This window comes from Mobula hypostoma, chromosome 23 (assembly GCF_963921235.1).
Source record: "Mobula hypostoma chromosome 23, sMobHyp1.1, whole genome shotgun sequence".
NCBI classification, from domain to species: Eukaryota; Metazoa; Chordata; class Chondrichthyes; order Myliobatiformes; family Myliobatidae; genus Mobula; species Mobula hypostoma.
In genome coordinates this window covers 10,165,985-10,192,802 of record NC_086119.1, presented here as the reverse complement: position 1 = coordinate 10,192,802, position 26,818 = coordinate 10,165,985, and the positions used below count along the sequence as shown (strand labels likewise).

General features: G+C 40.5%; 1 protein-coding gene across 2 annotated transcripts in view; it reads right to left on the bottom strand.

Moving 5' to 3' along the window:
- nle1 (notchless homolog 1 (Drosophila)) overlaps positions 1 to 26,818 on the bottom strand; it is a 54,452-nt gene that overhangs the window by 22,368 nt on the left and 5,266 nt on the right. For both annotated transcript variants that reach the window (XM_063031024.1, XM_063031025.1), the window contains exons 2-6: positions 23,230 to 23,382; positions 16,620 to 16,837; positions 15,379 to 15,458; positions 10,630 to 10,706; positions 9,705 to 9,802 (exon numbers count right to left, since the gene is read on the bottom strand). In XM_063031024.1, coding sequence (XP_062887094.1) covers positions 9,705 to 9,802; positions 10,630 to 10,706; positions 15,379 to 15,458; positions 16,620 to 16,837; positions 23,230 to 23,364 — 608 coding nt within the window. In that variant the 5' untranslated portion in view covers positions 23,365 to 23,382. The remainder of the gene's footprint in view (positions 1 to 9,704; positions 9,803 to 10,629; positions 10,707 to 15,378; positions 15,459 to 16,619; positions 16,838 to 23,229; positions 23,383 to 26,818) is intronic.

The window sequence follows — 26,818 nt, the reverse complement described above, 5'->3', positions numbered from 1 at the left end:
CCACTCCAAACACCAAGCTAATGTATTCTCCGTGCTCAAGCAAAAGATTTTAGCAGGTGCATAATAGTATTAAAACATTCATTCTGGAGGATTACAATTTGCATTTTTAAATTTATTTCGAGATACAGCACAGTAACAAGCCCTTCTGGCTCAACAAGTCTGCACTGCCCAATTATACCCGTGTGACCAATTAACCTGAACAAGTAGCTCTTTGGATTGTGGGAGGAAACAAGTACCCAGAGGAAACCCACGTGGTCACGGGGAGACAGTACAAACTCCTTACAGATAGTGGCAGGAATCGAACCTGGGTCCCTGGCACCGTAGTAGCGTTACACTAACCGCTACGCTACTATGCCACCCACAGTAGATTTGTTATAAACACAGAAAATACTAAAAATAGTCCTCAGGTCAGACAGTATCTTATTGAGAGAGAAATTGAGTTAAAACTTCAGGCAATTAATCTTTCAAAGGAGCAGGTAAATGCGAGACATCCAAAGTGTTTTTTTAAGTCATGGAGGATTGGAGGGGTGTAAAGAGAATAAAAGAAAAGTCTTTTGATAAGGTGGACATTAAGAGGGACTGAAGAGACTTCCGGTAGCGCTCATGGAGTGAAGTCGCGTTCTTGACTCGCTCCATTACCTCTGAGTTTTTTCTCTCTATGGTCAGCTATACTTTAATTAACTATTAAGGCATCAATTTTTACAATACTTTGAATTAAACTGAATTCTCTGACAATTGGATGATACTGAGATCGGCTATGTCTAAGAACGGGAAAGACGGCAAGGATGGTAAACCTCCGGTTAAACCGAAAGCTACGGATCTCCCTCCGACTGAATCACCGGTGACTTTGGAAGCTATATCGGAGTTAATTCAGAGGGAAATTTCAACCTCTGTTAGGGAGATGATTCGTACAGAAATTATGGGCTCTGTTAAAGACCTGATTCATATGGAAATCTCAACTAAGTTCCAGAAAATTGCCGATTTAATTGATAAGATGCAAACATGTATTGCGGAACATCAGTCGGCTATATCTGGTCTTCAAAAATCCGCGCAACAAAGTGAGCTTAAGATGGGGAAAGTCGAAGAAACAATTAATGTAATGAAGAAGAAACTTGACTTTTTGACTTTTAAAAACTCTGACTTGGAATCTAGAATGCGACGGCAGAATTTACGAATGATTGGCGTCAGGGAAGCCGTGGAAGCTAACAACCCTATGAAATATTTCTCCCAACTTTTAAAAGATGCATTCCCTACTGTATTTCCTGACCAACCACCGCTACTGGATCGTGTTCACAGAATCCCATCATACTCGTCTAGGTCAGATAGACCTAGGCATGTTATCTTACGTTTTCATTACTTTCAAGACAAGGAGAGACTGTTTCGATTTGCTCGATCTAAAGGTTTCATTGATTTTTCGGATCTTAGGTTCCGATTCGTGGAAGATTTCAGTAAACCAATCTGGGACCAACGGGTCCGTTACAGATCCGTGATGTCGGAATTCTATAAGATGGATTTAAGACCAGCGCTGCTGTACCCTGCACGTCTAAGGATTCGCATGTTAGATGGAGCTCTTCGTTTTTTTGATTCTCCATCGGATGCCCAGAGTTATCTGGATCAACTTTCATCTTCAACATCTTAATTGCCTTTTTTTAATTTTCTCCGTTGATCGGAGGCTGTGAATTGGTTGGTTTTAACTTTTCTGTGCCCTATTTGGGCAGAAAAGTTTACTTTCGATTTCTTAATATGGCTGCTAAACTTTCTTTTTAACTGCGTCATTTCTTTCTTTTCCCAGGGGATTCTGGGTGGTTACTTTCCCTTTTGTCATCTTACGTATTTCCTGTGCGGCCTTAAATTTTGTAGTTTTTTTTTTAAATTTTATTCTGTTTTGCTTTTTATAATCATTTTATGTTAATAATCCTATTTTTTTTGTTGCTGTGTCTATTCATGAGTTTGAGGTTTATTGTGGTTTTTTTTAATATATACTTTCCGGCTTTTGTTCTGTTCTGTGTGTATTTTAATTGAGCTAACTTTTTTTTACTTATTTTTTTTACTGTTTTACAATTAGCTGATCCTTTTCATATTTATACCTTTTTTTTAGGGAGCGTATACCGGAAGTCATGGGGGTAGTTTTAGCGCTTGCTTCTTTCTGGCGGGTCTGCTTTAGATTTCGCCTTGGGGTCCTGGGGTGGGGGGCGGTGGGAGGGGCTTCACGTTTTAGTTTGTTTCTCTTTGGGCTATATACATTATTGAAGTATTGGTTACGTCCTTTTCCCCGGTATCTTTTGTATGTTCTGTTTCCTCTCCGGGTCTGTGGGTCGCGCCTATTGTCAATCCTCCTTGTTATGGGTTGACTTTAGGATTTATGGAGTCTATTATTAATTTTGTCTCCTGGAATACTAATGGTCTTAATCATCCTATTAAAAGGAAAAAAGTTTTTAAAGTGTTCCGGAGACTTAAAGCACAAATTTTATTTTTACAAGAGACCCATGTACGGAGGGGGGACAGACTACGTTTTTTCAAATTTTGGAAGGGACAACAATTTCATTCGAACTCCAATGCTAAGATTCGAGGCGTCTCTATTTTTATAGACTCCTCAGTTACTTTTATACAACAGGATATTATCTCTGATCCGAATGGTAGATTTTTATTGGTTAGTGGTTTATTATTTAATAAAAAAGTAGTTTTGGTTAATGTTTATGCTCCTAATATGGATTGTCCGGAATTTTATAAATCATTGTTTGATCAGTTTCCGAATTTGAACGAGTTTTCATTGATTTGGGGCGGAGATCTTAATACCTGTTTATCTCCAGCTTTGGACCGTTCGGCTCCTTTACGGACTTTACCTAATAAATCTGCAAATTTGATTAATTTTTTCCTTTCTGATTCTGGGTCGACGGACATTTGGCGTTTTCTGCATCCTCAGGAAAAAGATTTTTCCTTCTTTTCACATGTTCATCATTCCTATTCAAGAATTGATTATTTTTTCATTGATTCTCGTCTCATTCCTTCAGTGATTAAATGTGATTATGATTCTATAACCATTTCGGATCATGCTCCACTTAAGCTTTCTATTAAAATTATGGCCAATATACCAAACAATAGACAATGGCGTTTTAATTCGCTGTTGCTTCAGGACTCGGACTTTGTTAATTTTATGAATGAACAGATTGAGCTTTTTTTTACAATTAACCATACAGAAGATATTTCGGTTAACACTCTTTGGGACACTTTTAAAGCCTATATTCGGGGTCAGATTATTTCGTATTCCGTTGCTTTGAGGAAGAAACAGAAGCAGGAGGAGATGGTAATTGTGGACAAGATTAAAGAAATTGATAAGAAATATGTTATGGCTCCTTCTGAGGAGCTATACAAACAAAGAACTGAACTTCAAATGGAACACAGTTTACTACTCTTGTCCTCGATTGTAAACCAATTAAAGAAAACAAGAAGTGATTTTTATGTTCACAGTGATAAAATTGGCAAGCTGCTGGCTAATCAATTGAAATCTAATTATGTTAAATCTCAAATCAATCAGATTTATAACCAAAATGATCGATTGATATTGGATCATGTGGGGATTAATCAAACCTTTTGTGATTTTTATTCTTCTTTATACCAATCAGAGTCTCCTCGAGATTCTAAATATATGAATGATTTTTTAGATAAGTTAGACTTCCCTCTGATTTCACAGGATATGTCTTCTTTATTAGATACTTCCATTACAATGGATGAGATTAAGAATGTTATTTTTTCTATGAATCTGGGGAAAGCTCCTGGCCCTGATGGGTTTACCGTTGAATTTTATAAATGTTTTGCTTCTTTATTGATTCCTTGGCTCTATAAGGTTTTTGAGGCTTCTTTGAAACTTGGTAAACTTCCGGAATCTTTTAATAGAGCATCAATTTCTTTAATACTAAAGAAGGATAAAGACCCTGCTCAATGTGCATCTTATAGACCAATATCTTTATTAAATGTTGATTCTAAAGTTTTTTCTAAGTTATTAGCAAATAGACTAGAAAAAGTACTTCCTTCTATTATTTCGGAAGACCAAACGGGTTTTATTAAAGGTCGTTACTCTTTTTATAATATTCGTACATTGTTAAATATCGTTTATACTCCCTCACAAAATGTTCCTGAGTGTGTTATTTCTTTAGATGCCGAGAAAGCTTTTGATAGAGTAGAATGGCCTTATTTATTTAAGGTGCTTGAAATGTTTAATTTTAGCTTGAAATTTATATCCTGGATTAAACTGTTATATTACTCCCCTGTAGCCTCGGTTCGTACTAACTCCTTAAACTCACCTTTTTTTCCTCTCTTTCGTGGTACTCGACAAGGCTGTCCTCTTAGTCCCCTATTATTTGATATTGCATTAGAACCTCTTGCAATTGCTATTCGAGAATCTTTAAATATTACTGGGATAACTCGGGGATTAAAGTCCCATAAATTATCACTCTATGCTGATGATTTACTTTTATATATTTCTAATCCTGAGAGATCCATTCCTGCTGTTTTAGAGTTATTAGCACAATTTGGTCTTTTCTCAGGTTATAAATTAAATCTTAGTAAGAGTGAACTTTTTCCGATTAATAAACATCTTCCCTTATATTATAAATTTCCATTTAAATTGATTAATAATTACTTTTCATATCTTGGGATTAAAATTACTTGTAAACATAAAGATTTATTTAAGACTAACTTTTTACCATTAATAGACCATATTACTCAACTTTCATCTAAATGGTTTCCCTTATATTTAACTTTGATTGGTCGTATTAATGCAGTTAAGATGTTTTTTTTGCCAAAATTTTTATATGTGTTTCAGGCATTACCAATTTTCGTTCCTAAATCTTTTTTTGATAAAGTTGACTCTAAAATTTCTTCATTTATTTGGCAGAACAAGAATCCGAGACTGGGTAAAATACATTTACAGAAAGCTAAGAGAGATGGAGGTTTAGCATTACCTAACTTTAGATTTTATTATTGGGCTATTAATATTCGACATATGAAATTTTGGTTACTTGACCGGGACATACTATTTATTCCTAAATGGGTAGCATTGGAATTACAATCTGTTCAGGGTTATACACTTGGTTCTATTTTAGGTTCCTCTCTTCCTTTTGATTCGAAACGTCTTAAGCAGGTCTCTAACCCGATAGTTAAATATGCTTTGCGCATTTGGTTTCAATTCAGAAAATTTTTTGATCTTAATCAATTCGGGTTAGCGATTCCTATTTTAGGTAACATATTTTTTCCTCCCTCTTTTACGGATCGCGCTTTTCAAACTTGGAAGACTAAGGGTATTTTACGGTTTTTGGATTTATTTTTAGATGGTTCCCTTATGTCTTTTGAACAATTATCTAATAAATATAACTTATCAAGAATACATTTTTTTAGATATTTACAAGTTAGAAATTTCCTAAGTACTATACTTACTTCCTTTCCAATGCTTCCTCCTATATATATTTTAGATTCGATAATTAACCTTAATCCATGTCAGAAAGGTGCATCGGCTATGATTTATAATATTATTATGAAACTTAGGAAAGCTCCATTTGATAAGATTAGGGTAGATTGGGAACAGGAATTGGGGCTTACCATTTCTGTGGATGATTGGGGGCAGATTTTACAATTAGTTAATACTTCCTCTATTTGTGCTAAACATTCCCTAATTCAATTTAAAGTGGTTCATAGAGCACATATGTCCAAAGATAAGTTAGCGCGTTTTTACTCGCATATTAATCCTTTCTGTGATAGATGTTCGGGGCAGATAGCCTCTTTAACTCATATGTTTTGGTCTTGCCCTACTTTGGAAACTTTTTGGAGAGATATTTTCAATATTATTTCTAAGGTATTAAATATAGATATCTCTCCTCACCCTATTACTGCTATCTTTGGACTACCTAAAATTTCTAGTAATCTTTCCCCTTCAGCCCGTAGAATGATTGCATTTCTTACTTTAATGGCGAAAAGATGTATTTTACAACATTGGAAAGAGCTTAATGCTCCAACTACCTTTTTTTGGTTTTCTCAGACGATTTTATGTTTGAATCTGGAGAAAATTAGAAGTAACCTTTATGATTCTTCATTTAAATTTGAACAGATTTGGGGACCTTTTATTCGATATTTTCATTTAATGTAATATTTACCCTTCTTGTTTTTTCTTCACTGTTTTAATGGAGGTCGGGATTGAGGACGTGATTTTAAGTTTAACTCTGTTTGGTTTCAAGTTAGCCCATTGCTTTGCTTTGCTTTTAGTTAGTTGCACGGTGGGTTTTTTTTTTGGGGTTTTTTTTTTCTTTTTTTTTCCATTGATATATATAAAATCTAGTATACTATTATGTTATCTTGGTTTCTTATGCTTAAATTACATTGTTTGTAGTATTTTCTTTTTGGTATTGTTATCTTTTGGAATTTTATTATACTTTAACATTGTATTAATGTTTATATGGCTTACCTTTTTTGTATACTTACTCAATAAAAAGATTTAAAAAGAAAGAAAGAAAGAGGGACTGAAGAGTACAAATCATGGTGTTGCTGGCTGAGGGAACCATGTTAATGGAGTCGATGCGGAAAAGTTTCGATGCCCATTCACCTAACCCGGGTGCGAGGCTGGATCATTCCAAGCGCCGAACCAATTTGGTGAGATCGAGAATAACTTTGAGCTGGGAGGACCAAGTGTATTGTGACACTGGGATCCGGCCGTAGAGCTAGGCCCTACCCAGGGCTTGGACAATTATAATGCCGGCACACATAGTGTGGAAGCTCCAAGGTCGGGCTGATTTTCACTCGCTCTCCCACGAAGGTACAATTACTTTCTCCGCGGAAAAGAGGCTGTAAACTGATCTGGCTGCTCTGCATTTTTGCCCTGCAGATTTGGGTCTCAGTCTGACTAAGAATGCTGTTGGCTTTTATGGTTTGCATGATTTGTTTTTTTTCTCTCTCTTTCTCAGCGTAGTGGTTTCACTCTTTCTTTTTTTAAATGGGGTATTTCGGGTTTCTTGCTGTGTAACTGCCTGTAAGCAGACAAATTTCAAGCTGTGTAATTTATACATTCTTTGATAATAAATGTGTTTTGAATTTTTGAATCACTAAGTATCTACAGGAGATACACAGGGGGAGAGGGGGAAGATGAAGCGAGGAAAAAGGGGGGGGGGAACACTATGTTGGAACCGTGAGATTATAAATGCTGGAGATACTCAGCAAGTCAAGCAGCATCTGTGGAGAGAGAAACTGAGTTAACCCAGAGTGAATAAAATGAGGTATCACTAATAAATTCCAAACCTAATTTTGGTAAAATCTTAAACAGACAATGGGGAAATCTTATCATATGTGCCGTGTCATATGACGTAGGTGTTCATGATCTTGACCATGATTGTTCTCGGCAATGTTTTCTACAGAAGTGGTTTCCCATTACCTTCTTCTGGGCAGTGTCTTTACAAGACAGGTGAGCCCAGCTATTACCAATACTTTTCAGAGGTTGTCTGCCTGGTGTCAGTGGTCACATAATCAGGACTTGTGAAATGCACCAGCTGCTCCCATGACTCCAAGTGACACTGATCAGAGGGCTAAACAGGTGGTACACCTTGTCCAAGGGTGACTCCTAGGCTAGTGGAGGGAAGGAACACTTTACACCTCCTTTGGTAGAGACGCCTCTCCATCCGGCCAACCAAAGATTGGGGAAAACTGGGGAAGTTATTCATGAGTTAATGGCAAATGGCAGAGTGCTTTTTAAGAGAAGCTGGCAAATACAAGAGGAAAAGGAGAAGAAAATGCTGAAAGGGTAAGATCCGTGTGAGGAGTGTAAACACAAGGACAGACCAGATGGGCCTCATGGCTTGCTTCTCCACCATAAATCTAACATCAAAAAGAACCTGCATGCAAGTTACTGCACCTCAACATTGAATTTTGTCTGGTGTTGCTGACTGTTAAAGGTGGAACAACTGCTTACAGAATAACACACACAGCAATGATGTAATACTGAGGCTTTATAAGGCATTATAAAGCAGTTTTGGGCTCCTTATCTAAGAAAGGATCAGCTAGCATTGGAGAGGGTCCAGAGGGGGTTCATGAGATTGATCCCAGAGCTGAAAGGGTTAATACATGAGGAGAGTTTGATGGCTCTGGGCCTGTACTCGCTGGAGTTTAGAAGAATGGGGGGGGGGGGGATATCATTGAAACCTTTTGAATATTAAAAAGCCTAGACAGAGTGGAAGTGGAGAGGATGGCACGAGTCTAGGACCAGAGAGCACAGCTTCAGAATAGAGGGACGTCCATTTAGAACATAAATGAGGAAGAATTTCTTTAGCCAAAGAGTGATGAATCTGTGGAATTCATTGCCACAGATGGCTGTAGAGGCCAAATCATTGAGTATACTTAAAGTGGAGGTCGACAGGTTCTTGATTAGTCAGGGTGGTCAAAGGTTACAGGGAGAAGGCAGGAGCAAAGTGTTGAGAGGGATAATGAATCAGCCATGACTGAATGGCGGAGCAGACTCGATGGGACCAATGGCACAATCCTGCTCCATGTTATAGTCTTTAATGCTGGAGGAATCTAGCAGATCAAGCAGCATCTAGAGGGGAATAAACAGTCGACATTTCAGGCCAAGACCCTTCATCAGGACCAGAAAAGAAGAGGGAAGAAGCCAGGAGAGGTGATGGGCAAGCGAGAATAAGTACAGGGGCAAGAGGGGAACCAGAAATTGGAATGGAAAGGGAGAGAAGGAAGAGGGGGAGGAATTTCTGGAAGTTACAATAATTGACATTCATGCCATCAGATTGGCCAACAGGACGGCAGGAGAGATTGGGATAGGCTAGGTCTGCTTTCTCTGGAGTGAAGGAAGCGGAGAGGTGATATGTAAAATAACGAGGGGCATAGAAAGGGGATACAGGCGGAGTCTGTTCCCCATGATACAAGAATCTAAAGCTAGCGGGTAGCAGTTTAAAGAGAGGAGGAGGAGGATCACAGTGGATTGGTGTGCGTCCAGAGGAGGTGCACGAGAATAACCTCGGGAATTAACGGGTTAATATATGAGGAAACCTGATGGTTCTGGGCCTGTACTCAACAGAGTTCAGAAGAATGTCAAGAATTTTACTGAAACCTACCAAATATTGAAAGGCCTAGAGTGGATGTCGAGAGGATACTGGGTGAGTCTAAGACCAGAGGGCACAGCCGCAGAATTTAAGAACAGAGATGAGGAATTTCCTCAACCAGAAGGTGGTGAATCGGATGAATTCATTGCCACTTGGTGTGGAGGTTGTCATTGGGTATATTTAAAGTGGAGGCAGATAGGTTCTTGATTAGTGATGATGGCAAAGGTTATGGGGAAATGGCAAGAGAATGAGGCTGAGAGGGATAATAAATCAGCCATGATCAAGTAGCACAGCAGATTGGATGGGCAAAATGGCCTATTTCGGCTCCTATATCTTATAGTCTTATGGAATCAGAGGGGAAAATTTTTCAAGTGAAGTTTAATTGTCATCTGTAATGAGTTGCTAGAGGTGGCAGTGGGAGCAAGAAGGGTAACAAAATTTAAGAGGGGTTAGGAGGGGTACCTGAATGAGTAAGGCTCAGAGGGACATGGAATTTATGTCAGTATTAGTACAGGCACGATGGTCAGCACCAAACTGATGGGCTGAAGATCCTGTTGATATGCTGTATGATTCTATGAGCACTGGTGAACTTGACCTTATGAATTATTCACTCACACATGTAGCGGTTCCCAGCAGAGATACGTGATCCACTTGGAGTGTCCCGTCAAAACCTTTCCAATTTGTTTTCCTGTGCTGGGATCCCACAGGAATATCTGAAATTACACAGGGAACATTTAACTTTATCTAGGAAAATATATATGGCCTTAAATTAAAAATACACACGCCCGTAATGATTCAATAGCAACTAGTTGTAAAGATCTTCAGATAGCCCACACAGACAATGCTTGGCAGCCTCAAGCTGTTCAACATTAACAACTGTTTCTCGGAGAATGCTCATGTCTAGGGCAGGGATTCCTAACCTGGAGTCCACGGACCACCCAGTTAATGGTAGGGGTCCATGGCATAAAAAAGTTGGGAACCCCTAGTCCAAGGGAATCAAAATTTGTCCCCACTCTATAACTAGATGTTTTAACAACATCTCCCTTTTCTGTAGATGTAATGCAGGAAGATTAGGGATGGTGTGGTATTCAAGCGTAACAAGACAAGCAGAGGATAAACAAGATCTGTGGTCATTAGTGTAGTATTGTTACAGTGTCAGCAACCCCAGTTCAATTCCCATCGCTGTCTGCAAGGAGCTTGTACATTCTCCCCCTTATGAGTTTCCTCCGGGTACTCTGGTTTCCTCCCATATTCCAAAGACACAGGAGTGAGTAGGTTAATTAGTCACATGTGTCTAACTAGGCAGCACAAGCTCATTGGGCCAGAAGAGTCCAACACCATGCTGTATCTCTAACAATAAAATAAAACAATAAACTTCATAATAGGCAGCCAAGATGAGGGGTCTCAACCCAACATAGTAACTGTCCATCTCCTTTTCAGCCTGACCTGCTGAGTTCCTCCAGCTTTTTGTGTGTTGAACAGGATATGGTTTGATAAGTATAAATAGGTCTAGGAGAGGAGTTATTAAAAGCTTCAATACCTGACTATTCTTGCATCCAGATGCTAGCCGTTTCCCGTCAGGAGACCAGGCTATGCTCAATACCCAGTGCTTGTGACCTGAGGAAAGAAATTAAATTCACTGTAGACACGTTAACTCAAAATGATTCCTCCAGTCCTGAATTATTAATAAAACACATTACTCAAATGGAACATTATTGTACTCATGGTAATTTATTGAGGCTTTTTGACAAAGTTATTGGTTGAAAGGATTAGATTTCATTACATTTGCAAAAGGAAGTTTCATAACAGGAGTTGGTCAGCTGGCATTCAGAGGAAGCTCAATTCATTACCACACAGAACTGTCTTCATATTTAGTCATACAGCAGCATAGACAAAATTAATGAAGCCCTCTATTTTAAATAGCTTGACATATCCTTTATATGGTAAAAGGATCAGCAGATACCAATCATGACTTTGGATGGCAAAGTTCAAAATGAACCAATGTTTATTCATGATTATTAGCTGGAGTAGAACAGTTTCTGAGTTGAAGATAAAGGAGTAATTTGCATTTCAAAGTTTATGTCATAGCTTCAGGATGCCTCAAAGTGGTAAAGCACTGCAAATTATTTAAGTGTTGATACCATTGCTATCTGGGAATGGTGATGGGCAATCCTTGTAATTAAGATAATCCTGAAGAGGTACAGCCGACGTTTCGGGCGAAGGGTCTCGGCCTGAAACGTCAACTGTACCTCTTCCTAGAGATGCTGCCTGGCCTGCTGCGTTCACCAGCAACTTTGATGTGTGTTGCTTGAATTTCCAGCATCTGCAGAATTCCTTGTGTTTGCCTGTTAACAACACCTCATTCCCATATTCCTGGGTGATCTCCAATGTGATGGCATGAACACTGATTTCTCTAACATCCGGTAATTTCTCCCCCTCCTCTTTCTCTCTTTCTCCATTCCCCATTCTGCCTCCCCCCTTACCCTTCTCACCTACCCATCTCCACCCTCTGGTGTACCCCTCTTTCCCCTCCCTTTCTCTCAAGGTCCACTCACTTCTCCAATCAGATTCCTCCTTCTTCAGCCCTTTATCTTTTCCAACAATCTCCTCCCAACTTCTCACTTCATCTTCCATTCCCCACCACCCCCACCTTCTTCCTAACCTGGCTTCACCTATCTCCTGCCAGCTTGTACTCCTTCCTCTCTCCCTACCTTCTTATTCTGACTTCTGCCCCTTTCTTTCCAGTCCCGATGAAAGGTCTCTGCCTGAATTATCAACTGCTTATTCCCTTCCATATATGTCACCTGACCTGCTGAGTTCCTCCAATATTTTGTCTCTCTTACTCTGGATTTCCAGCATCTGCAGAATCTTATGTGTTTATTAAGTTATTTAAGCGTTGATCAGGTTGCAATTTGAGAATAATGATCGGCCATTCTTTGGAATTACAATAATCCTATTTTTTTGGTGTTGGCAGAGGGGATAAAGTACTGGAATCCTTGTACTCTTTCAACTTTTTAAAGATAAAAAGATAAAGATCAGTTTTATTTGTCACATGTACATCAAAACATACAGTGAAATGGGTTGTCTGCTTCACATCAAATCTGCGAGGATTGTGCTGGGCACCCCGCAAATGTTGCTACACTATCGGTGCCAACGTACCATGCCCAAAACTTACTAACCCTAACACATACATACTTTGGAACGTGGGAGGAAACCAGAGCATCTGGACGAAACCCAGCAGCAAGAATCAAACTTCAATCACATCACAGCTAGCACTAACTGCTATGTTAGTGCTGTAAAATGCTTGTATTAACTGTTACACTACCTTGCAGCCCCTTTTACGGCCACGTTGGAAAGCAGACAAGCTGGAGTTTGACGTCTCAGCCAAAAGCTGACATGGTGCTCCATCTGTAGTGCACTGGCTTGCTCTCTGCACTCAAGTCTCCAAGAGGGATACGAAACTGCAACTTTAGACTTGGAGGTCAAATTCAACCAACTGAGTCACAGCAAACACAGATTCTATGCTGCAATAATTAGCTTCTTCAAATAAAGTAGTACATTTCTCCCCCCTCCCCTGATAACTATTCTGGTCATTACAGTGAACTCAGTGTTGGGAGATACACTGCACAGTATTTTCTCTGCATCAAGTATTCTCAGACTGACTGTGGAACGAACCCCACTGTACTGACGTTAGCTCTCACCCCAAAGGACTTCAAGCCCAAATGGAGAAAAGGCGCCATCTGTTGCTTCTAGCCTGTCATTGTTCAAATTTATCCCATTATCATCAACCAAGCTTGTCAATTGCAATTTCATTATATCGCAAAGCATTCATCAGCCAATAACATAACTCTGAACTGTAGCCAATATTATAATACAGGAACTGCAGCAGACAGCAAGAGATGAACATTAATTGATGGCGTGGCCAGCATGAACCACATGCCATAATATCAGCTACTGATCCTCATTGTAATGCACCTTGTGTTTTTGTACACAGAGGGGGTGTGTGTATACACACAAACACACACACAAAAAATGTTCATGTAACAACATTATGGAGACACCGCTCATACATCTATACACAAAGGGGTGCAAACTCATCTAGATGGGTATGTATGTGGTATACATAAACATGTATGAGTTAGAGTGCAAGAGCGCGCGCGCACACACACACACACACACACACACACACACACACACACACACACACACTTGCTACCAGGGGAGGGGGGAGAAATGTACTTACTCATTTGAAGAAGCTGATTATTGCAGCATAGAATCTGCTGTGTTAGCTGTGGCTCAGTTGGTTGAATTTGACCACCAAGTCAAAAGTTGCAGTTTCATATCCCACTTGGGAGATTTGAGTGCAGAGAGCAAGCAAGTGCACTACAGATGGAGCAAGCTAAACCTGTCACTGGGAGTCTTAAGACTACATATACAAGTTTTCGTGTGAATATGCTTCTTTGCTCGCTATTTTGAAAGGGCTATTTTGTTAGTTTTGCACCTTGCTCCAGAGGAACACTGTTTCATTCACTATATACCGTAGAAAGCATTCTTCTAGGGTGCATCACAACCTGGTATGGAAGTTGTCCTGTCCAAGACCGGAAGAAACTGCAGAAGATCATGAACATGGCGCAGCACATCACACAAACCAATCTTCCGTCCTTGGACTCAATTTACACCGCACGCTGTCGGAGCAGTGCTGCCAGGATAATCAACGACACGACCCACCCAGCCAACACACCTTTCGTCCTTCTTCCCTCTGGGAGAAAGGCTCAGGAGCTTGAAGACTCGTACGGCCAGATTTGGGAACAGCTTCTTTCCAACTGTGATAAGACTGCTGAACGGATCCTGACCCGGATCTGGGCCGTACCCTCCAAATATCCGTACCTGCATCTCGGTTTTTTTGCACTACATTACTTTCCATTTTTCTATTTTCTAGTTATGATTTATCGTTTAAATTTTTAATATTTACTATCGATTTGTAATCCAGGGAGCGGGAAGCGCAGAATCAAATATCGCTATGATGATTGTACATTCTAGTATCAATTGTTTGGCGACAATAAAGTATTAAGTATATCTATTAAGTTGAATGATAATTAACTTCATTTGATTTGAGTGCATTTTTTTTGGAAAAGTCTGGAAAGACAGACATTTGTTAAAAAGCAAGTGTGAGGAGACTGAGGTCCTTTAACGGACCTCATGCCGGACGATGCTGAGGATGTTCTACGAGTCTGTGGCGGCCAGTGCGATAATGTTTGCTGTTGTGTGCTGGGGAAGCAGGTTGAGGGTAGCAGACACCAACAGAATCAACAAACTCATTCGTAAGGCCAGTGATGTTGTGGGGATGGAACTGGACTCTCTCACGATGGTGTCTGAAAAGAGGATGCTGTCTAAGTTGCATGCCATCTTGGACAATGTCTCCCATCTACTACATAATGGACTGGTTGGGCACAGGAGTACATTAAGTCAGAGACTCATTCCACTGAGATGCAACACAGAGCGGAAGTCATTCCTGCCTGTGGCCATCAAACTTTACAACTCCTCCCTTGGAGGGTCAGACACCCTGAGCCAATAGGCTGGTCCTGGACTTATTTCCTGGCATAATTTACATATTACTATTTAACTATTTATGGCTTTATTACTAATTATTATTTATGATACAACTGTAACAAAAACCAATTTCCCCCGGGATCAATAAAGTATGACTATAAGTATACAGCTGTAAACAACAAACCAAGTTAAACAGTATGTAGATGTATTTCTGAAAAGAAATGTGTTTTTTAATAAACAAAACTTATTTGGACTTGGATCCCACTTTCATGCATTTTTAATTAATACATTTACGAATCCAAATCTTTAACGAGGCACTCAACTCCCAGCTTTGGGTTAAGTTACTTATTTCATTTCTTAATTCAAGATACAGCACAGTATTAGGTCTTACTGGCCCAACAAGCCAGCACCACCCAATTACACTGACTGTATTTCACCAATTAATCTACTAACCCAAATGTCTTTGAAATGTGGCAGAAGGAAACCCACAGGGAGAACGTACAAATTCTTGACAGACAGTGGTGAGAATTGAATCCATTATGCTAGCCACTACACAACTGTGCTGATCCAAAGTTGTACTGCACCATTGAGTCACAAATAGAAGAGATGAGAATTACATTGTCTAAGATGGCGCTGGCGACTCACGTGATGTTTTGCAGACAACACACAAAACTTCTATTTATTGCTTTGAAAGTTTTGCGTAGGGAATATAAAATTAGCATAATTAAGATGAACTTGCCTTTGGCTGTAAATTGTGGAGTTTCTGTCGACAAATCCCAGAACCGCACTGTGGTATCTCCTGATCCACTAGCTAGGTACCTTTAAAGTCAGAGATATTAGGTCAAAGCTATGCACAATAACTATTCACAATAAAACAGTCCAAGAAAAAGAAGAATAACCAACATCTTATACAATAAGCAACACACACAAAATGCTGGAGGAACTCAGCAGCCCAGGCAGCATCTATGGAAAAGAGTACAGTTGATGTTTCGGGCCAAGACTCTTCATCAGGACTGGGGAAAAATAAGATGAGGTGTCAGAATAAGAAAGTTGGTGGGGGGAGGAGGAGGAACCACAAGGTGAAAGGTGAAACCAGGAGGAAGGGGTGGAGTGCAGTAAAGAGCTGGGAAATTGATGGGTGAAAGAGATAAAGGCCTGGAGAAGGAGGAATATTCCCTGAATATCTGCCACATTTCTGCCATACATTTCCCTGAGAACATCTGTTCCCAATTAATTAATGCTTCCAAGCTCCTGCCTGATAGCTTCATATCTCCCCTTATTCCACTTAAACACTTTCCTAACTTACCAGTTCCTATCCCTCACTAATGCTATGGTAAAGGAGATAGAATTGTGATGGCCATCTCCAAAATGCTCTCCCACTGAGAAACCTGACACCTGACCAAGTTCATTTCCCAATACCAGATCAAGTACAGCCGCTCCTCTTTAGGCTTATCTCCATACTGTGTCAGGAAACCTTCCTGAGAACACCTAAGAAACTCTACCTAATCTGAACCCCTTGCTCTAGGGAGATGCCAATCAATATTTGGGAAGTTAAAATCTCCCACCACGACAACCATGTTATTATTACACCTTTCCAGAATCTGTCTCCCTATCTGCTCCTTGATGTCCCTGTTACTAATGGGCAGTTGATGATAAATTTATTTTGAACATTAGCATATGTAATGTTCCGCGGGCCTGCAGTCAACGACTTACACAGCGCTGAACTGAACTGAACTAAACTGAATCCTCCAAGACTGTTTCAAGAACTCTGGGGTTTGATGCTTAATATTTTGTGTTATTTGCTCGTTTAATTGTGTTTGCATGAACTTTTTTTTTTTACATTTTGGGTGCTTTGAATGGGTTCCATAGTGTTTCTTTGTTTCGTGACTGTCTGCAGGAAGACGAATCTCAGGGTTGTATATTGCATACATACTTTGAAAAATTCATAAATCAAAGTACACTTATTATCAAAGGACTTACTTTCCAGAGGGACTAAAGGCCACAGAAATGACAGCCTCAGTGTGTCCTTCCAAGGAGCTTGTGCATCGTGTCACCGCCCGAACCCGAAACACTGCTTGTGGTTGGTAAATTATGTCAATAATCTTTTCAGTCTCTACTCGCTGCTCTTGCAGCGTCTTCTCGAGCGAGGTGACAATTTCAGTTTCATTCACGTAGAAAGCCAAAGGCAATGGATCCTCCTGAAGGTAAAAGAGCAAAAGGAAATTTTCCAACTTAGACTGTTCATTTCAGCACTCCTTCCCAATGGAACGTTGTCTTTTTACAACACAACGATGACAAGGGGTAAAGGCCCTAATAATCCTGCCCAACTGACAAAATTTGTAAAGTTTAGTACACTCTCGGTGCAAAGGTGTGCAGTTAGGCTATGGTCTGGGTGCTGGTCGACAGGACTAGGCAGATTAATAATTTGACATGGACTAGATGGGCTGAGGGGCCTGTTTCTTTGCTGTAGTGTTTCGTGATTTCTTTCAACAGAGGAAAATACACAAATCTGAGGAGGATAAAAATCTAGAATACTTCTCAGGTGATCAAAACTAGATCTGACCTTGATCATACTTTCTCAGAACTGACCCTGCACCCAAATTGGAAACTGGTCCAACATTTGATTGAAGGAATTCAGTGTACCTGCGTCTAATGTACAAGTTGGCAACTTGGTTCACATGGCCACTGTTTGCTGTGGAGAAGTAGTAGCTCCCAACATCTAACTTAATTATTTGGTAAAATTGTGATCTTGTGCTCACTAAGCAGTTTAATTCGAATAGTCCACTCGAAGCAAAAGTGAACTTATAAAATTTACTCAGGTTTCAGTTCCACGAGTCTCAGTAAGATGTTTTATACTGGGAATTAGTCCTTGGACCTTTCTTTTCATCTTTTCCATCACATCACCATCTTGCAAGATTCAAACTGACCATAGCCGTTTGATAATAAAGCTCTAAATTCTTGCACAAACAGAAACCCTTGCACTTACTGAGCATTTTTTTCATGACCTCAGGAAAGCTGAGTATTTTTCCTATTTCACAATTATTTATACCATGGGGAGGAGGCCATTCTGTGCATTGAGTTCATGCTACCTCTCATGTATCTATTCAATCCCTCTCACCTATTTATTTCCTATATCTTATTATCCCAAAATACACACCACCTTGATAAAGGATAGCTTCTATCCCATTGTTATAAGACTCTTGAACAGACCGCTTTTATTTTTTATATTTATACAGCATGGTAACAGGCCCTTCCGACCCAACAAGCCCGCACCCCCCAAATACACCCATGTGACCTATTAACCCATACACCTTTCTTTGGAATGTGGGAGGAATCCGGAGCACCCGGAGGAAACCCATGCAGTCGTGGGGAGAACATATCAACTTCTTACAGATGGCGGCAGAAATTGAACCCACATCACTTGGCGCTGTGAAGCATTATGCTAACTGCTATGCTGCCACACCACCACCGTGTGAAGATTTGATCTTTCAATCTACCTCAACAAAAGCCTTGCGCCTTATTTGGATTCATGAACTGCACTTGCACTCTAACTGCAACACTATATTACAGGACAGCACAGTGGCATAGCATTAAGCATAATGTCATTACAGCGCCAATGACCCGAGTTCAATTGCTGCTGCTGTTGTAAGGAGTCCGTAAAGTTGGCCCTCCTTATCCGCGAGTTCCCCATGCGCAAATTCAACCAATCGCGAATTGAGAAAATCCGGAAGTGCTCTTCCAGCACTTGGTGTTCGAATATGTACAAACTTCTTTTTCTTGTCATTATTCCCTAAACAATGCAGTATAACAACTATTTTATATAGCATTTACATTGTATTAGGTATTATAAGTAATGTAGAGATCATTTAAAGTATACAGGAGGATGTGCATAGGTTATCGTGGATCGGGATCGGAAAAAAACTGGAAGTTCTCTTACTAAGTAAGTTGGAACAGGTACATCCAGTATTATTTAGCGTCAGTCAAACATTTGTCTTAGTATATAGTATATATTTTACCTTTCTATGCATATAACACTTAAGAAGCATATGTTTCAGCGCCGGGCTCAGGAACTGAAATTCCCGAGTTCGATCCAGTGACAGACCGCTCCCGAGCACGCTCTCCATCCATGCCGGGTTGATGTGGAGGATCAAAAACCCAAAACCCAATAATTAAACCACTTAGTTGCTTAGTAATAATTGTAGCTTTCATCGGGGCAGGGCCTTTCTCACTTTATCCTTTAAATTTGTTCCAATTGTTGACCGACTGTAACCTAACGCTTTTCCAATAACCGATAGCATTTCACCTCTTTCCGATTGCTTTATTATTTCCACTTTATTTTAAATCATGATCATGATTATTTTCGTGAACAGAAACACTGCGTATTCAGTGCTCCGCTGCCGGGTCCTAAATGTCCACCGCACTGAGACAGGTTAAATAAGGTCCGAGGTTCCGCTGGGTCCTAAGATCCACCGCATTTTGACAGGTTGAATCAGGGACCTGAGCATCCGCATTTTTTGGTATCCGCTAGGGGTCCCGGAACCAATCCCTCGCGGATAAGGAGGGCCGACTGTACATTCTCCCTGTGATCTCCCAGTGTAAGGAGTTTGTACATTCTCCCATGACCTCCCACATTCCAAAAATGTACTTTTTTTTTAAAACAAAATGAACTTTATTCATAATTAACAATTACAAGGATAAACCATTCAATGCCTTTTCAATTTTTGCATGCATAGCCTATGCTTTCCATACTACATTCATACAGATTAATAGCATTGCTGCCACTCATGTGGCTCTCTGGGGAGGTATACTAACAACTACAATAATCGAGGGACTTCCTCCTTCCACTGGCCCTCCCTTTCCAGTAGAAGGACCCCACACCATGATCCTTCCCCACCGAGCCCCCCGAAGACGTACGGATTAGTATGTTAATTGATCACATGGGTGTAATTGAGCAGCACGGGCGCATTGGGCTGGAAGGGCTTGTGACCATGTTGTAACTGCTTTTACCTTTGGACTTTCTCAATGTACTTCTGTTTGGAATGATCTCTATGGGTGGCATGTCAAAGGAAGATTTTCAATGTATCTCAGTCCACGTGACAATAATAAACCAACTACACCATAACCTCCCCACTCATTCTTCTACCGTCCATCTTAGCTGGAAGTAATTACAATTTGCCAATTAATCAACCAATCAGTAAATCTGAGTAACAGGAAACCGAAGTACCTGAGGGAAACCCATACAGTCACAGGGAGAACTGCAGACAACATGTAAGGTCAGAATCGAAGACAGGGTGCTGTGAAACCTCAGCACCACCTTTACTGCTACAGTTCCACTCACTGTGCTGTTGAAATGTGGAAAAGATTGATGCCCAGAAAGCTCTCTCCATTACCCTAAGCAGGGTGGTCAACTATAGAGCAAATGCCCTGTCAATGTCAATGTTCCTGCTATAAGGTACCACCAAAGTTTTTCACTCTACTTTCTCTCAGTTTAGCAATGTGCCTCACCAAGAAAGGACTCGTTGCTTTGTGAACCCAAGTGACATTGTGATTGTGTTAGCCGTGGCTCACTGTATCATCCTCTCATCCAGACCGGTATGTTTCGGATATAGATCTAGGCTGACAACTGAATGCAGTGCTGAGGGAGTATTATATTTATGATGGCGCAGTCTCTCAGATGAGATAAAGAGAAAAAATTATTATTCCTGGTGAAAGGTCCCAGCCTGAAACATCAATTGTTTATTCCTCTCCATATATGCTGCCTTTACCTGCTGAGTTTCTCTAGCATTTTATGGGAGTTACTCTAGATTTGCAGCATCTGTAGAATCTCTCATGGTTAAAAAAGATCAGCTTTATTTGTCACATGTACATCAAACCATACAGAGAAATGCATCGCTTGTGTCAAATCAAATCAGTGAGGTTTGTGCTGGGCAGCCCACAAGTGTCTCCAAGTTTCGGGCACCAACATAGCATGCCCACGTCTTACTAATCCTAACCCATATGTCTCTGGAATGTGGGAGGAAACTGAAGCACCCAAAGGAATCCCACGCAGTCATAGGGGAAACATACAAACTCATTATAGGCAGTGGCGGGAATTGAACCACAATCGCTGATCATTGATTGGAGCTGTAAAGCGATGCATTAACTGTTATGCTACCATGCTGCCCACATTTACAATGGAGATCTAACAATGAAGGTAAACGATCCCAGTATTTTGAAGATGAACGGGAAAGCCATCCCCAACATTCTTCCTAATATTAAATTCTCAATTGGCATCACTTTAAAAAAGTTTAACTGGTCATAATTGCCTGTATGGTAGTAGAGCTGTGTCTCTGAGCTCCAGAGTTCCTCCTGAGCAATACACAGAACGTGCTGGAGCAGCTCAACAGGTCAGATAGCATCTATGTCCATATGAAGGGTGTCGGCCTGAAACGGCAACTGTTTATTCCCATTCACAGATGCTGCCTGACCTGCTCAGCTCCTCCAGCACATTGTGTGTATTACTCCAGATTTCACCTGCAGTACCTCTTGTGTCTATGTTCTTCCTGTGATCACTTTCCTCCCACATCCTACGGACAGCAGGTTGCCCTAATGCGAATGAGTGGTAAAATCTGGGAGTAGTAGACGGGAACGATACAGTGAAAATTCGTAGCAAATGGAATTACCGGGGGGGGGGGGGCAGCTTAGACCCAATGGACCAAAGTTACGACCTTCTATGTCATGAGAAAAGTTGATGTTATAATACTGGTGAATAGGGAAGACATGGCGATCTATAAACCAATAAAAATAGGGTCATGTAGTGGTTAACACAGCACTTTACAGCACCAGTGACCAGGGTTCATTTCCTGCTGCTGTCTGTAAGGAGTTTGTATGTTCTCCCCCATGATCATGTGGGTTTCCTCTGGGTGCTCCGGTTTCCTCCCACAGTCCAAAGACGTACTGGTTGGTAGGTTAATTGGTCACTGTAAACTGCCCTGTGATTAGGCTAGGATTAAATTAGGGGATTACTGGGCGGCACGGCCCATTCTGCGCCTCATCTCAAACAAATAAAATTCTCAATGTACAGTAGTGGCTAGCTTGATTACAATAATGAACACACCAAAAGTACTTCATGGCTCATTAGATCTGTGGGATGTCCTCAGATCAGGGAAAGTGCTATATTAATAGAAGTTGATTTCATAATAAGTTTTCTTATCCTCATTCTCTTATAGGGACTAAAGAAATGAATCATCTACCCATTAATAATTTTAAAATAATAAAAACTGCCCCAGTGTGTTTCACAAAGTAAATCTGGATACCAGACATTGAAGACTTTGGGTGAATAGACAACTAAAGGGTAAGTTTTAAAGAATCATCTGATAAAATATAGAGACATTAATGTTCAGGGATGAATCCCAAATTTTGGGACAGAGACCTGGGGAAACAAAACCTCAGCTAGAACTCAGAAAGAAAGATTAGCTTTATTTATCACAAGCACATGGAAACGTACAGTGAAATCCACTGCTTGTGTCAACGACTAACACAGTTTGAGGTGGTGCTGGGGGCAGCCCGCAAGCGCCAACATAGGATGCCCACAATTTACTAACTCTCCATCTTTCGAATCTGGGAAGAAACCGGAGCACCCAGAGGAAAACTGCGGTCGTGGGGAGAACGTACAAACTTCACTGTATCGTTCCCGTCTACTCCTCCCAGATTTTACCACTCATTCGCATTAGGGCAACCTGCTGTCCGTAGGATGTGGGAGGAAAGTGATCACAGGAAGAACATAGACAGACAGCAGCAGGAACTCAAACCCAATTACTGCTGTTGTAAAGCATTACACATTCAGTGAACTTAATTAACCCTCAACTAATATCACTACAAAAATCTGGTTATTTCCACATTAATGCTTGTTGGAACTTGCTGTCTTCAACTTGACTGCCATAATAATAATAATAAACATTCTTGGAAGATTTTATTAGCTGCAAATTACTTCAGGACTTTATAGAAAGGGATGTGAAAGGCACTAAAGGAAATGCAAGTCTTGGTTTGCACTTAAGACAACTAAAGGCTGATTTATACTTGTGCGTATGGGCTACGCTGTAGCTAACACTGTAGCCTACGTAAGTGGCCTACGCCGTTGTGAGCATTATACTTGTGCGTTGGTGTGGCTGCGTCACTCTGCAATTCACCGCCAAAACACTAGTTGGCGGTGGGGTTTCTATGCCACTGTGTTGAGTTTCTTCCTGTACTTCAAACAACGGCGATTGAAACTGAGCTCATCATGTTGGAGTTGGAGCTAATAAGTGTTGAACAGGAGTTTCTTCTCTGTCAATTCTGAAATGGCAGAGAAGCAGCAGCAACCAGAAATGCGTAGGAGAAAATGCGATGCTACCAAGCGGACCAATCACAGTTGCTGCAGTTTGCGTCGCTACGACGCGTAGTTACATTTTGGGAGAGGTGCGTATTAGACTACGGCGTAGGGTTCGGTGTAGAGTACAGCGTAGGGTATGTGGCTATGCCATACATTTGACGCAGAAGTATAAATTGTGCTTAAGGCCAGTTGCCATTCGAGGGATGCCAGAGGCTGCATGAGACATATAAAGGCTTTTACCTTGGGCAGTAGAACATTACACACGAGTTGCAGTTTGTCCGGTGTTATGTCAATGGGCACATCGAAAGGTGACCCCAGAACCTCCCCACTCTCATCCTTGAACTGCACCAGCAGTCGCTGAATTTCTTCCTTCATTGTCAAACAGTAAAAAAGCTGGGGGGAGAAAAGATGGTAAAAGATTATTAAACTTGTAGGTCTGGGCAGCACTCCTTGACATCAATGCTATTCACCTGCACAGAATAATGAGTTAAACAAATACAGACACTGACAAAAATTTTAAAAACCTGACTTACATACCAAGTACAATAACTTGTTTAACTAATTTCCACGTCTATTTATTTACTTAGAGATACAGCATGGAACAAACCTTTCCAGTCCAATGAGCCACTACGCCCAGCAAACCACCTATTTAACCCCAGCCTAATCACAGGACAATTTACAATGACCGATTAACCTACTAATTGGTATGTCTTTGAAGTATGGGAGAAAATTGGAGCACCTGTAGGAAACCCATGCACTTATTAGAAGGACATACTAGATCTTATAGGTAGGTCGGAATTGAACTCCTATGCCGAGCTGTAATAGTGTCATGCTAACCACTACACTGCCTTGGCACCTCATACTCAATCCACAAAATGTTGTAAGTATACAGGATTTTGTAATAATTCCTATTGAACATTTCGTTTACACATTAATGTTGCTACTTCACAAAAAAATCTCAATGTATAGTAGTAGTCTTTGTCCATAATAAATCCCATGCAAACTGAGACCTTAGTGTCATTCCACCGCAAATATGAAATTAATACCTGAAAATTGGGGATGGGATTAAATTGCAAGGCTACAAAGAAAGAGCAAAGAAGCAGGACCAACAAGGCAATTCTTTCAAAGACCCAAAGACATTTTCTCCTATTTATATTCTAATGTATTATTTTCTATTAAACAGGAACCTGATGGATTGGAAAATGTGAGCCTTCTGATATAATATTTAGTTATCAGTGTCCTACCGCACCACATAAATCCCCATTCCTGTGTCATCTTATATATTCAGAATTTAATATTTTATGGATCCATGGGGTTGATAATAGCTTAACTTGCTATTCAGTACAGTATTAAACCAGATATAATAGAATAGGGGTGGCACAGTAGTATAGCAGTGGATGTAATATTATTGCAGTGCCACTACGCTCCGTTCAATTCCTGCCACTGTCAGTAAGGAATTTGAACTTTCTCCTGTGACTGTACCAGGTGTCAGATTTCCGCTCACATCCCTAAAACATACTGATTAGTAGCATTGATTTCTCCTACTTCCGTTAATGCCCCTCCTCCTCTTACCCCATCCCTTATTTATTTTTATTCTCCTTTTTTTTCATCTCTCTCTGTCCCTCTCACAATTGCTCCTTTCCTGCTCTCCATCTTCCTCTGGGCTCCCCTCCCCCTTTCTTTCTCCCTAGGCCTCCTGTCCCCATGATCCCCCCCCTTCTCCAACTCTGTATCCTTTTGCCAATCAACTTTCCAGCTCTTAGCTTCTTCCCTCCCCCTCCTGTCTTCTCCTATCATTTTAGATCTCCCCCTCCAACTTTCAAATCTCTTACTATCTCTCCTTTCAGTTAGTCCTGACGAAGGGTCTCGGCCCGAAACGTCAACTGTACTTCTTCCTATAGATGATGCCTGGCCCGCTGCGTTCCACCAGCATTTTCTGTGTGTTGATTAGTAGGTTAATCGGTCACAAGTGTAAATCGGAGGTGCAGGTTTGTTGGGCAGGGAGGGCCGGTTACAGTGCTGTTTCTTGAAATGAAAAAGTAAAATAGCTGAAACTAGCAGGTTCTGTAAACTAAGCTATCTGCTAGTTCAGATTAATACCGATTGGATTGAACTTTGCAGGGAGATGGCACAAGTGCCAACAAGGTTGTGATTCTGTTTACACATTTTGATCAAAAAAAAAAGCCCTAAACTTGTTCACCCATGATTGCCCATCTTTGTGGGATGCAGTGCCATCTGAAGCCGGACTTCATCTGTTGGGATGCTACAACAGTGAGACCTGATGGAGAGAGTTATCATCAACTTACGAACGGTTTGCAGCAAGCTTTTCAAAGGACAGAGCAGTTACTACATTGCACTCCTAAGCCTTTTACCTTTTTGAGTTTTACATTAAATTTAACTGAAGCTGAAATGTGCATCTATTTTCAGGTCAACAGAGTCAAATTTAAATAAGACAGTCCTTGGTGAGGAACGTTCAAAGATGAATACAAGACACATATCACTCATATACTCACTTACTCGTTAGATATATCTGCCTCACTCACTCGTTAGGCATACCTGCACATTAATGCAAATATCTAATCAGCCAATTATGTGGCAGCAAATCAATGCATAAAAGTATGTAGATATGGTCAAGAGGTTCAGTTGTTGTCCAGACCAAACATCAGACTGTGGAAGAAATGTGATCTAAGTGACTTTGATTGTAGGTGCCAGAAGTGGTGGTTTGAGTATCTCAGAAACTGCTGATCTCCTGAAATTTTCACGCACAACAGTCTCTGGAGTTTACTGAGAATGGTGTGAAAAATAAAAAAAAACATCCAGTGAGTGGCAGTTATATAGGCAAAACCACCTTGAGAGGTCGGAGGAGAATGGTCAAACTGGTTCAAGCTAACAGGAAGGCGACAGTAACTCAAATAACCACATATTACAACAGGGTTTTGCAGAAGAGCATCTCTGAATGCACAACACATCGAAGCTTGAAGTGGATGGGCTGCAGCACGGGAAGACCACACTGGGTTCCACTCCTGTACCTAATAATGTAGTCACTGACTGCATGTACCCATCTTCAATGCAAGTATGTTTTTGTTATCACCTATATCTCTATTGCTTCCCTCCCCTTGAGCACGCCTATTTCTTTTTCCCTATACTCAGGGAGCAAGGGCACAGGAGATCCACCAGGACATTAAAATCGTCCTATACAGACTGAGCATCCTACAAGAATTTGCCACATCTACCAGGGCTGCTGTCTCATAGTTCCAGTCACCTGGCTTTAATCTTGATCTCAGGTGCTGTAGTAATGGAGTTTGTATTTTCTCCCTGTGAGCATGTGGGTTCCTTCCCACATTCCAAGGATCAATTGGCCATCAAATATGTAAGTGAGTGGGAGAATTTGGGGGAGTTAATGGGAATGGAGAGAGAATAAAATTGGATTCAAACAATCTCAGTCAATATAATTAAAATCCTTCAAGTCTCAACTGATTCCACAACCAAAAGACTCACTCCCAATGACTCATCAATTCATGATCTCAGTATTTTTAATTATTTGCACAATTTGTCTTCTTTTGCACATTGGCTGCTTGCCTTTGTTATTTATGATTTTTCCATAATTTCAACTGTATTCTATTTTCCTGTAAATGCCCACAAGAAAACTAATCTCAAGGTAGTATATACAGTGGCATGCAAAAGTTTGGACACCCCTGGTCAAAATTTCTGTTACTGTGAATAGTTCAGTGAGTAGAAGATGAACTGAGCTCCAAAAGTCATAAAGTTAAAGATGAAACATTCTTTTCAACATTTTAAGCAAGATTAGTGTATTATTTTTGTTTTGTAC